The sequence below is a fragment of the Anolis sagrei genome, chromosome 1 (assembly GCF_037176765.1).
Source record: "Anolis sagrei isolate rAnoSag1 chromosome 1, rAnoSag1.mat, whole genome shotgun sequence".
Taxonomy (NCBI): Eukaryota; Metazoa; Chordata; class Lepidosauria; order Squamata; family Dactyloidae; genus Anolis; species Anolis sagrei.
The window spans coordinates 109,270,378-109,287,472 of record NC_090021.1 but is presented as its reverse complement, the minus strand read 5'-3'; the positions used below and the strand labels follow the sequence as shown (position 1 = coordinate 109,287,472).

Genomic DNA, 17,095 nt, shown 5'->3' with positions numbered 1-17,095 from the left:
TCTGCAAGAACCACTGGGTTAGGTGCTGATTTCAGTCCTCTGGATTCCACTGCAATCTTTACCTCTCCTCCTCTCCCTGTGTCCCACCGAAATTTAGTGCCATAGTAGCAACCTCTGGTGTGTTTCCCCACATTTTAGAGCTAAATTAAAGTGCCACAGGAAGGCTGTGTACTTGGTTTTAGAAGAGAATCATATTTCCCTGAAGCCTGTTAAGTGGGTTCTTTTTGTTGTTGTGAATTACCATATGCTCTCTTGGCTACCATCTGCTGTCTTGCTGCCATGACTCATGCTTGCATGGCTCTTCACAAGCCACTCTCTTGGGATGCCATAGCCAGGGATTGTAGCTTGGAAGACTTTTATGCAAAAGGCCTCCGCTTTTCCAATCGTACCTTCTGTGGCTCGGAGTGCTGCCATGCATTTGTGTGGGGAAGGAGAGAGAAGAAGGAAGGACATAGCACGATTTCTCTGAAGCTATGAGAGGCCTAACATGATTCACTTTCCTTTTGGTTAAAGGTTCTGTTGTTTTAGATAGCAGCTGGGAATTATCTTCCCTTCCAGATGCTGTAGGCCTTGCCATCTCAGACGCTCTGCAGCATGCCGAGAGTTGCAACTCAACAACACTGAGAGGACCACATGGTTTCCCACCCCTTTCTTTAGATTACCGTTATCTGGAATTATTTATCTTTCCATCAAAATGTATTATCAGCAGTGCTCCACAGATAGTTTCTTGTTCCTGGTGTGTTTAGGTAGACCTTTGGCTTATACATTGTTTAACACAGTGGTTCTCAACCTGGGGTCCCCTGATGTTTTTGGCCTACAACTCCCAGAAATCCCAGCCAGTTTAGCAGCTGTTAGGATTTCTGGGAGTTGAAGGCCAAAAACATTTGGGGACCCCAGGTTGAGAACCACTGGTTTAACAGATAGAGGATTTTTTAATAGGGCTTATCATGTACCCAAGTCATTTCCTACTTATGGCAACCCTAAGAGGAGCCTATCTCAGAGTCTTCTGGGCTAAGAGTGTGTGAGTTGCCCAATGTCACTCAGTGACTCTCCATAGCTGATCATGCATTTGAACCCATGTCCCCATAGTTGTAGTCTAATACCCAGAGCACAGCACTAGTTCTATGCTCTTATGGGATGCTTTTATACCAGTGTTACCAACCCTTTTTTGAGCAAGGACTACTTTGACCAGGGACCACTCTCCAACGTTAGTACCAGAAGGGTTATGAATTGGTTTTTGGTCAACTTTAGATTCAGTTTGGTTATTTGGGGTGCTGATTTAGGAAATTGCATTGGATAGACCACATCACCTCTAGTTTCTGATACAGAACATATGCCATCCAGTAGTCGCCATCTGCTCGCCCACAGAAAACCATATTTAATCATCTAGAGCTGATGCAATAGTACTAATCTTTTGTGGGTAGTCAGCTTCTCTCCTCCTGACATCCCCATTGCCTTGGCACTGTAAGAGGCTTTTGCGAGACCAGTCAATCTCATTGTTGCGTGGTTTTGAGGTAATGCTGTAGTAATGGTGAGGCTGTGACCATATTTTAGTTCTGGTGGACCACTGGTGGTCCAGAACCACAGGTTGGGAACCACTGTTTTATACAAATAATTCATACAGTTGCACTTCGTTTAAATTATCTGTAAGCCACCTTATATCCTATACAAGGAAAAAGATGAAATATTATATAAATAAGTAAACTCCAACCTGCATCTTCTGTCTCCCATTTCATATCTTTTTTTAAAGTGCGCCACTGGGGAGCTGAAGGCATTGACTCCCATCACCTTCCTATTGCATTCTCCCTGGTTCATTTTCTAAGTCTTGTTTTTGCATAATGTTTGTTCTCCTATCAGAGGAACTACAGAAGCATTGTCCATCTTGAGCTTTTGTGTAGAGAAAATTGTATTGGTAGAAATACTGTTTCAAAAATAGAATAAAAATCATTATCCTAGGAAGTCTCTTTATTTATTTCGTACTAAAGTGCAGTAGTTCTGGTTGCCTTGTTCTGATTGTATCTGAACTGACAGCTGTGGAAAGGTAGTGCCATGGGCATGAGCTATAGGCAAAATAGATTTCATCACCAGGAATTGGTTTTGCACTAAATTGGTACTTACATTCAGAATGCTTCGCATACCTATCTACTGAAGTCCTCTCCTCAAGTTGTTTCTTACTCCAGACAAATTGGTCAACAACATCAGAAAGACCATATGATTTCCTCCCTTTTTGCAGTTCTTGCTTCTTTATTCCTTTCTTGTGAGAAAATCGGATCTACATGCATAAGAAAATGGTCTGGACTTTTAGCCAGGGTGGAGACGTTTGTTGAAAGTGTTTCAAGAATATTTGTATCCTCCCAGAAAGATTTGGTACAGGATAGAAGTAAAAGTGTTAGCAGCCATTGTGTTGATAGCCCAAAGAGCATAGTGATGCCTCTATCACTTCCAAGTAACATGTTGCAGGCCGTGGTGGCTGTTACTTCTAATGTTAGTAGAACAGTGAATATCTGTTTGATTCTCCCCTCCTCCCCCCAGACTTGAAAGGATCTCACCAAACTGCTGAACCCATTTGGGATATGAAGTTCAGCACCTTGGAAAGTTCCACCAAAGAACATAAAGAGGAAGTATAATAGATACAATACTACTTTAAAAATGTAATGCATCTCAGATAAGTATATTTAAGATTGAAGCTCAAGTTCATGATTAATGAACAATAAAAGTCTGCTCATATTCCATGCCTTTTTATGCTAGGCAAATATTATGATAGTAAACATTTAAAAGGAAGAAGCTTTGATAAAACTGAGGGATTGCTGGACTTTGATTTTGGCCAGCCGCTTCTTATCTGTGGTTACCGTTGCCCATTTAGTCCACGCTCTGGTTATATCCCGTTTAGACTACTGCAACGCTCTCTACGTGGGGTTGCCTTTGAAGACAGCTCGGAAGCTCCAACTAGTCCAACGCTCGGCAGCCATGATTTTAACAGGAGCGGAGCGCAGGGAGCATACAACCCCCCTGTTGCGCCAACTCCACTGGCTACCGATCTGCTACCGGGCTCAATTCAAAGTGCTGGCGTTGGCCTTTAAAGCCCTAAACGGTTCCGGCCCAAGCTACCTATCCGACCGCATCTCTGCCTATGAACCCACCAGGACTTTGAGATCTTCCGGGGAAGCCCTGCTCTCGATCCCGCCTGCTTCTCAAGCACGGCTGGCGGGGACGAGAGATAGGGCCTATAAATACCATCAACTACAACTCCCAAATAACAAAATCAATCCTCCCCCAACTCCAATCGGTATTCAAATTTGGTCATATTGGGTATTTGTGCCAAATTTGGTCCAGTGAATGAAAATACATCCTGCATATCAGATATTTACATTATGATTTCATAACAGTAGAAACATTACAGTTATGAAGTAGCAACGAAAATAATTTTATGGTTGGGGAACAACACAACATGAGGAACTGTATTAAGGGGTTGCAGCATTAGGAAGATTGAGAAACACTGCATTAAGAGTGTTAGCTTCATAGTTTTTGTACTGTTGAACTACAAATCTGATGGTGGTCTTGTTTTGAAACTACAAGTGCTAATGTCTCTAGAAAAAAGGAATTGTTAGCTTCTGATGCTAAATAAATAAATTTTTAAAATTCTAGATTTCTCGATACTCGCTTTAATTAAACCAATGTACTGATACTTGTTATGCTTCCTTGAAGGCACGAAGGAACAGAAAGCAAATGAGCTTGGGGACAGAAGACTGGGAATCTTGTCTTCCTTTGCCAATACCTGTCTGGCTGTTGGATGCTTTATATCCTCCTCAGTGTTGACATTTGTTTAGCCTGCTCTTGTTAGCAATTTGCTGATGGTGCTTTCAGACTAAAGCACTTGAATACTTTTGCCCTGGTATGCAGAAATACTAGTCCTGCATTTTGTACCAGTTGATGAGCTCATTGTCCCAGTTGAAAGGGAAGTGTAAAGCTGACAACCATTTTGCATGCTTTTGGAGATTGTTGCATTCTTTCCCTTTATTCAGTAACTCTTGCATTTTAATAGAGATGATCCTCTATGTGTCTGTACTTACACATTGAACATACTGAAAAAACAAATATTGCCGCCCAGCCAACAGCACAGTTCTTTTCTTCCTAGGCTATGAATAAGATTCTCCCCATGCTCCCATGATATTGTTTCTCACTGATCTCAACTATCTTACCTAACACTATCTTTCTCTGAGGCCACATGTTTTCTTTTAAGTTTTTTTTTGTGTCAGGAGCAACTTGAGAAACTTCAAGTCGCTTCTGGTGTGAGAGCATTGGCTGTCTGCAAGGACATTGCCTAGGGGTCGCCTGGGTGTTTTACCATCCTGTGAGAGGCTTCTCTCATGTCCTCGCATGAGAAGCTGGAGCTGACAGACTGGAACTCACCTTGCTCTCTGGATTCGAACCACCGACCTTTCGGTCAGTAGTCCTGCGAGCACAAGGGTTTAACCCATTGTGCCATTATGTTTTAAGTAACATGCTATGAGAAGAGCATACTGTTGTAAGACCAACTCGTCTACCCAATATGCATTCTGTGCTTCTCGGTTTGTAGTCTGTTTTTTTTTTCTCTTTCCTTCAATTCATTCGGTGATGGAGCTTATCTCTCAGCATAGATTGTGGCCTTGTTGGCTAAGAGTTTCCGAGAACTGTAACCTGGGAAAGTATCTTTTCCATGTTCTACATTGACTTACCTCAAATGGTTGTAGTGGTCTGTTTCTGGGTGAAGCACAACGAAAATTAAAAGTGTAGCTAATACTTAAAAAAATGAAGTTGCTCTATCTTCTTTGAACAAACCCTTGGTTTCCCTTTATTTAGAGTTTCCTTTACCCATTTCTCTGAATGCATTCCTTATACCTGCCTCCATTTCTTGCTTACATCTCTTCTCCACATATAACAGGAGTGATCAGAAACAGTGCTATGGTGTATATGTAACATGGATGGACAATGAAAGATGCATGTCACCGTTTCTTAGTGGACTCGTGCTTTTATGAAGACTTTGATTCCCATCCACAACAGCTTAATGTTATGTTGTCGATACATAGTTGTGGGATCTTTTCTCTTTTCCAGGATGGGAGAGAAGAGGATGTTGGACAGTGGGTGGGTCACCACTGTGACTTTATCATAAAGAACAAGAGTAGAAATTGTGATCCTATGGATAATATTGGACTGAAACTCACAGCATTCCTTATCATTGGCTATGCTAGGGAATGCTACTAGGAGATGCAGTTCAGAAACCTCTGGAGGACTGCACAGTTCTCATCCTGATTATAGATATGTTGTAAACAGACCATGATATAAGAACATTCACATAGTGATTGGTAACTTATAGAAAGTAGGCAATAGCCATGTCTTATTTATTAGCTGATTTGAGTTATCATCGTCAATTTATATAGCACCTTCAAACGTACATAGTGCTTTACAATAAAACAATAAAAAATAGGGGGTTGGGCCGAAGATGTACAATCAAAAATATGCTTGTATACAATATGTAAGGGCCCCCTGGTGGCACAGTGGGTTAAACCACTGAGTTGTTGAACTTGCTGACCAAAAGGTTGGTGGTTCAAATCCGGGAGCAGGGTGAGATTCCGCTGTTAGGCCCAGCTTCTGCCAACTGAGCAGTTCAAAAACATGCAAATGTTAGTAGATCAGTAGGCACCACTTCTGCGGGAAGGTAACGGTGCTCCATGCAGTCATGCTGGCCTCATGATCTTTGAGGTATCTATGGACAATGCTGGCTCTTCGGCTTAGAAATGGAGATGAGCACCACCCCACAGAGTCAGACAAGACTTAATGTCAGGAGAATTTATTTATTATTTATTTATTACTGGTGCTTTTACCCCGCCCTTCTCAACCCCCGAGGGGGGACTCAGGGCGGCTTACAAAAAAGGCAGAATTCGATGCCTTTACCTTTAAAATATGTACATATTGGCATAGACGGGAAAAAGCTACAAAATTATACAATATAGTTGCAAAAAAAATCCAGATAAAATGCTTTAAAAAACCACCCCATTTTAAAAGATGCGTCACTTTTCTCAAGCAGCAATGTGAGTAGTCTAGTTAATTATACACTTCACATTTCCACCCCATTATTGAGAAAATTGCTGGACTAGAGGGCAACTCTCATTTAAGGTAACTGTGCTAACACTCAGACATTGGGGATTGTATCGTATGATGTATGTTCACACACATCATACAATGCAATTCATTTCCCCAAACTGTTAGAACAATTACCTTACCTTGTCCTGTTGTTTAGCAATAGCCTTGAACTGTAAGCTTTGTCTGCTAAAATGACATAGTTAGACATGAAAAATACAGCTATGCTGTTTTGACAAAGCAATTCATAAAGTAAAGGAATTGATGTAAATATACAAAAAATATCCTGGAAGTTATCTGGTAATGTTGCATTATTTGTGGCTGAGGAAAAGAAACAACCTCCTCCTTTAGAATATTTTAAAGATTAACCTCAACACATACTGAATTACAAGGAAAACGCAGATTCATGAATGTAGCCGATAATGGATGTTTTTCTCCTAAGTGAATAAGTAATACATTTCAAGAACACATTAGCTGTCATCCTATACCCACTTATAAACCTCCTTGAATTTAGTGAGAGTTTTTTTATCCGACTAAACATGGATAGAATATTATTTATTTAGGTAAATTTAAACGTTTTCCCCTTTACAGTCGTGTCCAACTCTGTGCGTTGGTGCTCATCTCCATTTCTAAGCCGAAGAGCCGGCGTTGTCCGTAAACACCTCCAAGGTCATGTGGCCGGCATATTTCATGGTGCACATATTTATTTAGGTGATTTATACCCCATGTTTCTTCCAACCCTGGGATTTTAAAAGATGCAAAAAAAAAAAACCCAGTAAATTCTACCATAAAATAGGGTAAACAGAATATAATATTGAAATGCCATTTAAACGTGCGTCAGTTTTAAATACAAGTACTGTACTCCCAGTCCCTTGGTAATTTGTTCTGATTTTCAGGAAGCATCTGTGCCGACTGAAGATGCCTCTTTAAACACACACCCCGCCAGATTGCGCGCAGTGGATGTCCTGCAGTGCATAAGCCATTTCTTAATCTCCATCTTGCATCTCAGTAGTAATTACTGTCTACATTTGTAGGCATGGCGTTCTTCACGAAATGATTTTGGCACAGGCGACAGCAAAAGAATGGAAGGGATTATTTGGAAGGCATGCAGAGGCGTCGTTGATCTGTTTTTCGGCAGCAAAAACATGCCACTGTTTTCGGAACTGCACAGAGTGTGCCAGCTTGGTTAGACAGCAGGCTCCCAAAGGTGATCATTTCAGTAGCATCTCTGTTTTAAAGAAGCAAGTTTTCTGTCTCTGCATCACTGTGCATTTGGCTACTGTTGGTGAAACGTTGCTCTGATGCACCAGTTGTATATCTCTGTTGAGTAAATGACAGGATGGAGACATGGCTTTTACAGCCCCCTTCATTAAGCTTTGTAACACAAAATCCCTTCACTCAGTTCAAGTTATTCCTGTTTTGAAATCTTCTTTTCAATGGTTTCAAAGAAATATGTCAGGTAGCTTCACATAAAGCTAGGCTGTTAGAGGGAGACCAAAAAAAGACTATTTACTCTTTGTAATCCAAAAAGTATGCTTTCAAAACTCTCTCTTTTATTTTCTCATGCAATCATACACTTGTAATACTAATTTCCACAGAGAAGTGTTGTTGTTCATTCGTTCAGTCGTCTCCGACTCTTCGTGACCTCATGGACCAGCCCACGCCAGAGCTCCCTGTCGGCCGTTACCACCCCCAGCTCCCTCAAGGTCAGTCCAGTCATTTCAAGGATGCCATCCATCCATCTTGCCCTTGGTCGGCCCCTCTTCCTTTTGCCTTCTACTTTCCCCAGCATAATTGTCTTCTCTAGGCTTTCCTGTCTCCTCATGATGTGACCAAAGTACTTCAACTTTGTCTCTAGTATCTTTCCCTCCAGTGAGCAGTCGGGCTTTATTTCCTGGAGGATGGACTGGTTGGATCTTCTCGCAGTCCAAGGCACTCTCAGAACTTTCCTCCAACACCACAGCTCAAAAGCATCGATCTTCCTTCGCTCAGCCTTCCCGAAGGTCCAGCTCTCACATCCGTAGGTTACTACAGGGAATACCATGGCTTTGACTAGGCGGATCTTTGTTGCCAGTCTGATGTCTCTACTCTTTACTATTTTATCGAGATTGGACATTGCTCTCCTCCCAAGAAGTAAGCGTCTTCTGATTTCCTGGCCACAGTCTGCATCTGCAGTAATCTTTGCACCTAGAAATACAAAGTCTGTCACGGCCTCCACGGTTTCTCCCTCTATTTTCCAGTTGTCAATCATTCTTGTTGCCATAATCTTGGTTTTTTTGACGTTTAGCTGCAACCCGGCTTTTGCGCTTTCTTCTTTCACCTTGATTAGAAGGCTCCTCAGCTCCTCCTCGCTTTCGGCCATCAGAGTGGTGTCATCTGCATATCTGAGGTTGTTAATGTTTCTTCCAGCAATTTTCACCCCAGCTTTGCATTCATCCAGCCCCGCACATCGCATGATGTGTTCTGCATACAAGTTAAAAAGGTTGGGTGAGAGGATGCAGCCTTGCCGTACGCCTTTCCCAATCTTGAACCAGTCTGTTGTTCCGTGGTCAGTTCTTACTGTTGCTACTTGGTCCTTGTACAGATTCCTCAGGAGAGAGACAAGGTGGCTTGGGATGCCCATCCCACTAAGAACTTGCCACAATTTATTATGATCCACACAGTCAAAGGCTTTAGAATAGTCAATGAAGCAGAAGTAGATGTTTTTCTGAAACTCCCTGTCTTTCTCCATTATCCAGCGGATATTGGCAATCTGGTCTCTGGTTCCTCTACCTTTTCTAAACCCAGCTTGAACATCTGGCAACTCTCGCTCCATGTATTGCTGGAGTCTTCCTTGCAGGATCTTGAGCATTACCTTACTGGCATGAGAAATAAGGGCCACTGTACGGAAGTTTGAGCAGTCTTTCGCATTTCCCTTTTTTGGTATGGGGATATAAGTTGATTTTTTCCAGTCTGATGGCCATTCTTGTGTTTTCCATATTTGCTGGCAAATGGCATGCATCACCTTGACAGCATCATCTTTTAAGATTTTAAACAGTTCAGCTGGGATCCCGTCGTCTCCTGCTGCCTTGTTGTAAGCAATGCTTCTTAAGGCCCATTCAACCTCACTCCTCAGGATGTCTGGTTCTAATTCATTCACCACACCGTCAAAACTATCCTCAATATTATTATCCTTCCTATACAGATCTTCCGTATAGTCTCGCCACCTTCTCTTGATCTCTTCAGCTTCTGTTAGGTCCCTGCCATCTTTGTTTCTTATCATACCAATTTTTGCCTGAAATTTACCTCCAATGTTTCTAATTTTCTGGAAGAGGTCTCTTGTCCTTCCTATTCTGTTGTCTTCTTCCACTTCCATGCATTGCTTATTTAAAAATAGTTCCTTATCTCTTCTGGCTAACCTCTGGAATTGCGCATTTAACTGGGCATATCTCCCCTTATTATCACTGTTTCCTTTTGCTTTCCTCCTTTCTTGGGCTACTTCCAGTGTCTCAGCAGACAACCATTTTGCCTTCTTGGTTTTCTTTTTCTTTGGGACGTACTTTGTTGCTGACTCCTGAACAATGTCTCGGACTTCTGTCCATAGTTCTTCTGGGACTCTGTTTACTAAATCTAGTCCTTCAAATCTGTTCTTCACTTCCACTGTATATTCGCTAGGAATGTTAGTGAGATCATATCTAACTAGTCTGTGTATTTTCCCTGATCTCTTTAGTTTTATTCTAAATTGGGCAATAAGAAGTTCGTGATCTGAGCTACAGTCAGCCCCAGGTCTTGTTTTCACCGACTGGATGGATGTCCGCCACCTTTGGCTGCAAAGGATGTAGTCAATTTGATTTCGGTGTTGACCGTCTGGAGAGGTCCATGTGTAAAGCCGTCTTTTAGGTTGTTGGAAGAGAGTATTCGTTATACACAGCGAGTTTTCCTGGCAAAATTCTATCAGCCTGCGTCCCGCTTCATTTTGTTCTCCCAGACCATGCTTGCCTGTGATCCCTGTTGTCATTTGACTTCCCACCTTGGCATTCCAGTCTCCTGTAATGAAAATAATGTCTCTTTTTGGTGTATTATCCAGTAGTTCCTGCAGATCCTCATAGAACTGATCTACTTCTGCTTCTTCAGCAGCTGTGGTTGGGGCATATATTTGGATCACTGTAATGTTGAAAGGCTTTCCTTGCACTCGAATTGAGATCATTCTGTCATTTTTTGGGTTGTATCCAAGCACCGCTTTAGCGAATTTCTTATTAATTATGAAGGCTACTCCATTTCTTCGATGTTCCTCTTGTCCGCAGTAGTAGATCTGGTGGTCATCTGATGTGAAGTGGCCCATTCCAGTCCATTTCAGTTCGCTGACCCCCAGAATGTCTATCTTTAGTCTTGACATCTCACCAATAACAACATCCAATTTACCCTGGCTCATAGATCTTACATTCCAGGTTCCTATGGTGTGTTGATCTTTAGAGCATCGGATTCGTCATTCGCCTCCAGTACCGTCGGCCGCTAGCCTTCCTTTCGGCTTTGAGCTAGCTGCGTCATCACATCTGGGGCTAGTTGAACTTATCCTCTGCTCCTCCCCAGTAGCATTTTGGCCATCTTCCGACCTGGGAGTCCCATCTTCCAATGGCATACCGACATATCTCTGGTTGTACTGGTCCATTTAGTTTTCTTGGCAAGGATACTGGAGTGGTTTGCCATTGCCTTCCCCAGGGATCACGCTTGGTCTGACCTCTCTGCCACGACCGTCCCGTCTTGGGTGTCCCTTCACGGTTTCGCTCATGACATCATTGAGGTGCTCAAGCTCCAGCGCCCCGACAAGGCGGTGATCCTTTGCTGGAGCACAGAGAAGTACCAGATGGCAATACTTGATGCTGCCATTGGAGTATCTTTGTAGTCACTTTATGAAGGATAGGGGAGCCCCTGGTGACACAGTGGGCCGGGGCCCTTTCATACTATGCAATCATGTGATTCCACTTTAACTGCCATGGTTGCATCCTATAGATTCTGGATGCAACTGAGAGCAATGGTGGCACTGGCCTCATTAAATAGACATAGCTTGCGTAAGATACGTCATGGTGTTCTTCTATTTTGATTGGCCCAACAGGCTGGGCTCATAGGAGAAACCTGTGTGAGCATGTGGCAGCTTCCTTGCGTGCTGCATGATGCCAAATTAGAGAGGAGGAGCCGTGACCAGCTGCTGCGTGGCCCATTTTGGCTGAAAAAAATCATATGTCCAGCCGAACAAGCTGGACTGGCTGAAGGGAACCAACCAAACTGAATCTGTGCACCAACCTAGTAACCATATCAGTTAAATTGGAATCACAACACTGTATGTGTTCAGTGTTTCAGTGCTGTAACACTACAGTACAGCATTGTAGTGCTATGATGATCGGCAACCATCATGGCCATTGGACATGCTAGATGAAGATGATAATTGCTGTAAGCAACCGTGTTGGGAAAGCTGAGCTAGTGGTTTGGTGTAGAACGTTTTTGTAGCTCCCATTACCAAGAAGAATGTAATCATATTATAACAGATTTTCCCAGTCAAATCCTCTATTTCTGGTTGGCTCATACTGCACCAATGTGTTTCTGACATGTGGCGACCTTATTGTGGTGTTTTCTTGACAAAATTTGTTTGAGGGAGGTATGTTGCCTTTGCCTTACTTTGAGAGAATATGACTTGCTCACCATGTGGGTTTTCATGGCTGAACAAGGATTCAAACGTTGGTTCCAGGAGTAATAGTCCAATGCTCAAACCACCACACCATGTTGGCTCCCATGCTTCATTTCCGCTGCCATTTTGCTTGTATCCTATGGGATCTTGGGGTTTGTCATTCATTGAGACAGTGGCTGAAAATTCTATATGGCCCTCCCTAAACAGGAAATCCTAGGTTTCTATAGGGTTGAGCTGTGACAGCTGAAGTGGGATCGAAATGCTGTCGTTGATTTTTGTGAAGTCTTGTGTATCTCTCTGGCAGCCAAAGCAATTCTGGTCATGTGGTTCCTTTCAGTGCTACAGGAGAGTACCCTTCTCTTCACTGAAGCACTTTAAGGTCTAGCAAGGAAAGGAAAGGTGATTGCAGAATTAATTGAGATTTAGTCAGGACAGGATTAATGGTTTCCTTGTTGTATGTGATTAATTCCTTGAAGGATCCAAGGAACCAAAAGCAGCAGCAGAAACAAGGGCAGAATGCAAGTACAGGCAGTGAATAAGACCTTTGTGGTTGCCTCTAGCATGTTTCTCTCTGCAGTGAAGATGCAGTCTGTTTATATATAGTCTATAGCTCAGATTTCTTCAATGCATATTTAAGTTTCTCTCTCTCTCGCAGGATCTACACTGCCGTATAATCCAGTTCAATGCAGTTAATCTGCATTAAGAAACTGGATTATATGGCAGTATAGATGGGACCTTTCTCTTATAGAATCAGAGAGTTGGAAGAGATCTCATGTGCCATCCAGTCCAATCCCCTGCCAAGAAGCAGGAAAATCGCATTCAAAGCACCTGACAGATGACCATCCATCCTTTGTTTAAAAGCCTCCAAAGAAGGAGCCTCCACCACAGTCCAGGGCAGAGAGTTCCACTGCTGAACAGCTCTCACAGTCAGGAAGTACTTCCTAATGTCCAGATGGAATCTCCTTTCTTGTAGTTTGAAGCCATTGTTCCGCGTCCTAGTCTCCAGGGAAGCAGAAAACAAGTTTGCTCCCTACTCCCTATGTCTTCATCTCACGTATTTATACATAGCTATCGTGTCTCCTCTCAGCCTTCTCTTCTTCAAGCTAAACATGCCCAGCTCCTTAAGCCGCTCCTCATAGGGCTTGTTCTCCAGACCCTTGATCATTTTATTTGCCCTCCTAAAATAACCAAGGGTCTGGAGAACCAGCCCTATGAGAAGCAGTGTAAAGAGCTGGGCACTTTATTCCAGATTATAGAAGGTGTAATTACATTCATATATGGTTAAAGTGTGTTGTGTATCTATTGAAATTGTGGTAAGACAAGCAAATTCCGAACCTCCAAATTGTTCTAAAAACTTTCAGTTGCAATGAAATAGTTTATATTGATCCATTTCAGATTTTACCCATTCTCTCCTAAATATTATTTAAGTCTTACAAGAATTCCTAAACCGGCTCCTAAGGGTTTAAGACTGGTAGTTCAGTTGATCAGGTCTGAGACTCAAGGTCCTTCAGTATCTGCACAATCCCCCAATATCTGCTTTGAATTGGGTTATCTGAGTGCATATTGCATATATTCCAGTTCAAAGCAGATATTATGGGATTTCCTGCTTTGATATTCTGGGTGATATGGCTCTGTGGAAGGGCCGCCAGTGAAAGGGAGAAAGCTGGATTACATCCCACAGATTCAAATAAAACTGGCTGGTTTTAAAAAGAATGAGAATTGTGTGGCCTTGTGTGTATTTTGGATTGCATTCTTCATGAGATCATGGCCTTTACATTTGGCTAAAAATGTTCCTTAGAGGCAACCAGTTGTCAACTATTAAGGGCTACAGGGAAATTTGGCAGAGTTCAACACTGACTCCAAGAAAAATGTGCAGAAATCTAGGATTTGGGGCCATGGAAAAGGATGTCTCTGTCATATGACATTGTTAATCAACATGGCAACATCAGGAGGAATGTGTAGATAACGAAATCTTTGTTTCTCAGTTTGCCATCATAAGTTTGTGATTATAAATTAAAATTCAGGATTTCGATATATTAGCATGGAAAAACATTGCTCTTTGAAAATAATTGGACTACTTATAATGAGAGTAACTTAGTTTATTGTTGAAGACTTTCATGGCTGGAATCACTGGATTGTTGTAGGTTTTTCGGGCTTTATAGCCATGTTCTAGAACAGTGGTTCCCAACCTGGGGTCCTCAGATGTTTTTGGCCTACAACTCCCAAAAATCCCAGCCAGTTGACCAACTATTAGGATTTCTGGGAGTTGAATGCAAACATCAGGGGACCCCAGGTTGAGAACCACTGTTTTCTAAGCATTTTCTCCTGACGTTTCGCCTGCATCTATGGCAGGCATCCTCGGAGCCTCACAACCTTTGAGGATACTTGACATAGATGTAGGTGAAATGTCATAAGAAAATGCTTCTGGAACTCAGTTGTTGTTAAAACTTGGTTTATATCCTGGCTTTAGAGACTGCCTATGTGCTAAGGTTCATTTTTATTTTTCACAGATAAAGAAGAGACAGCAAGACATTGTAAGGTTTCTGGAAGCCAACAAGATCGACTTTGTAGAGGTGGATATCACTATGTCAGAGGAACAAAGGCGATGGATGTATAAAAACATCCCTAAGGACAAACAGCCTGCACAAGGCAATCCGCTACCTCCCCAGATTTTCAGTGATGATGAGTACTGCGGAGTAAGTAACTTTGTCAATGTCTGATTTTGGATATGTCTAACCCCACTCATTACTCATCTTTGTAAGCTATAAAGGCATCTGTTGTATTTAACAGCAGACCAGTAGCAAAGAAAATCAATGCTCATTGTGTTTTCCTACAAATGGTTCTGCATTTACATTGCTAAATGAACATGCAAATATAAAACACAATATTTTGTATTGGCAAGGAGTATGAAGTTTTGTTTGTTTTTTGCTGTTTTCTGGAACAGGTAATTCTGTGGTGGCATCCCAAATTTTGATAACCTCGGTCCTGAGAAAGTTGCATTTTGTTTTGTAAAGTTTCATGGATTAAATTTTTGACCAATTCCTTTTTAAAAAATCATAGATGGGTTTTTGTTCCCAAAGGTTCAAAGACCACAAGGAATTGCTATAACGCCAAGTGGATTTTTCAAAATGACAAGTAAGCTGTCAAGTTCTCTGGAACTTTTCAGCATGATGAACATTAAAGGGAAACGGAACTTGACTTGATCTTGAAGCATTTTTTAAATAAGAGTTGGGAATCTTTGACACTCAAGATGATTTAACCCACAATTTCCATAGATTCACCCATGGGAACTGTACTCCAGAATATCTTGGAGGCAGCACCTTTAATTGGAGTAGGTGCTACTAGATGCTACAGTGGTTTCAGGTCATACTTAGGTATATGGAGTAGAGGAAAATAGAATTGATAGTTCCTCATTTTTCTTCAGACCGATGCGAATCACACTCTCCTTCTAATATAGCAAATAATTGTTAAGATAAATATGACCAAAAGTGGAGTTCAATCTTAGGAGATGGACTAAGTCAAATACATTAAGGGAACTCAAGTTAGGAGTTATTAACCTAGTGGCTGAAGGTGATATATCTTTAAACAATCCAGTTTGTGTTACTTTGCCACTCTGAATGCACATAGTTTGATTGCAGAAACTCAGTAGGCTTGAGCTTGGTTAGTATTTGAAGACCATTAGGAGAGATGAAGCATTACTCAGTATAGCCAGGGAAAAATCCTGCCTGAAACCCTTATTGCTGCCAGTCAGAGAATATGGGTTGTTGTAGGTTTTTCGGGCTGAATGGCCATGTTCTAGAAGCATTCGCTTCTGACGTTTCACCTGCATCGATGGCAGGCATCCTCAGAGGTTGTGAGGTCTCTTGGAAACTAGGAAAATTGGGTTTATATATCTGTGGAATTCTTGTCTGTTGGAGGTAGGTATGAATGCTTCAATTGGCCACCTTGATTAGCATTTGATGGCCTGACAGGTTTTTTTAGGTATGACTTGTTACTGCTGGGGGAATCCTTTGTAGAGAGGTGATTAGCTGTTCCTGATTGTTTCTTGTTTGGAGTTCCCCTGTGTTTGAGTTCTGTTCTTTATTTACTGTTGTAATTTTAGAGTTTTTGAAATACTGGTAGCCAGATGTTGTTTATTTTCAGTGATCCTGGCCATGAAAGCCTGCGACAATACATAGTCAGAGAATGATCAAATAGCATGACTGTGTATAAGGCACCTTCCTCCCTTTGGAAATCCCATCTTCAGCAGGGTAAATATTTTCCTTTTCCAGTTTCAGGATCCTGTGGCTGAACAAGCCATCTTAGGCAAGGTTTGTCAGCCCATGGGATATGCCCAAGTATACATTAACCTATTAAAACATTATTTTTCCCTATTGTCTGCAAGGATCTGTGAGCTGTCAGATAATCTGGGATAAACAGAAAACCTGTCTGGAAGGGCAGGGCCTATCTGGAATTCCTTAAGGAATTTCTAAGTCTTCCAACTCATCTTTACAGTCAAATTCTCCTGGAAGTTGACCATAGAATCTCACTGGAGGATGTTAAATACCTGGATAACTGTTCTCTCTAGGAATCTCTAGCTCCTCCAGCACAACTGTATGGTAGAAGTTGACCATAAAGTCATCCTGGAGGACCTAGAAATTTCTAGAAAGAACTTATTAATCAAATCATTGAATAATCAAATCTGCAACATCCGATGCTAGCAGTTGCCTAAGTGACAGTCCTGTTAACAGAGTTGCATTCCTTGTAACTAATTTAATCCTTTACAGTGTCTTGGCCAAACTTAACTTCGCAGTTAACCATTATGAGTAGATGAGCGTTGAAAGTGGAAAGTTAAAATGGGAGCTTTACTCAAAGGTGAACTAAATTTAATCTACAAAATATCCTTGGCTTTGCTGCAAAGTACGCAATTCATTGGAAAGTAGCCAAGGTCTCACCTTTCAAGTTAAAGAGCTGTTTTATGTGCAGTGAAATCCATGCTTGATGAGCTGCCTGATAGCTATCTTTGTAATTAGAAGAGATTTCTTTGCTTTAGATTCCCCTTTCCATATGTTTCAAATATCACAGAGAAGGTTAAAGCAAACTTCTTTGCAGGATTTCTTCCAGCTGAACAGGAAATCTGAAGGTGGATCTTTGGCTGATTGTATGAGTAACAGAGCAACAACATCCTGCTGTGTGCGTGATTTTTTATTTACTTCAGTCTCTCTCCCCCCCCCCCCCCTTTGTGGGTATATATGGGTGTGTGGGACAGAAAATATGCACAGGGTTTTTAAAACATTTACAGGCATTGGATATGAAACACACTGATGACAAATTTTA

The 17,095-nt window shown here is 41.7% G+C and overlaps 1 protein-coding gene across 1 annotated transcript in view; it reads left to right on the top strand.

Annotated features, from left to right (window-relative positions):
* The window catches only part of SH3BGRL2 (SH3 domain binding glutamate rich protein like 2), a 39,527-nt gene that overhangs the window by 7,863 nt on the left and 14,569 nt on the right, over positions 1-17,095 (top strand). The window contains exon 2 of the mRNA XM_060752954.2: positions 14,290-14,475. Within this exon, the coding sequence (XP_060608937.2) occupies positions 14,290-14,475 (186 nt within the window). The remainder of the gene's footprint in view (positions 1-14,289; positions 14,476-17,095) is intronic.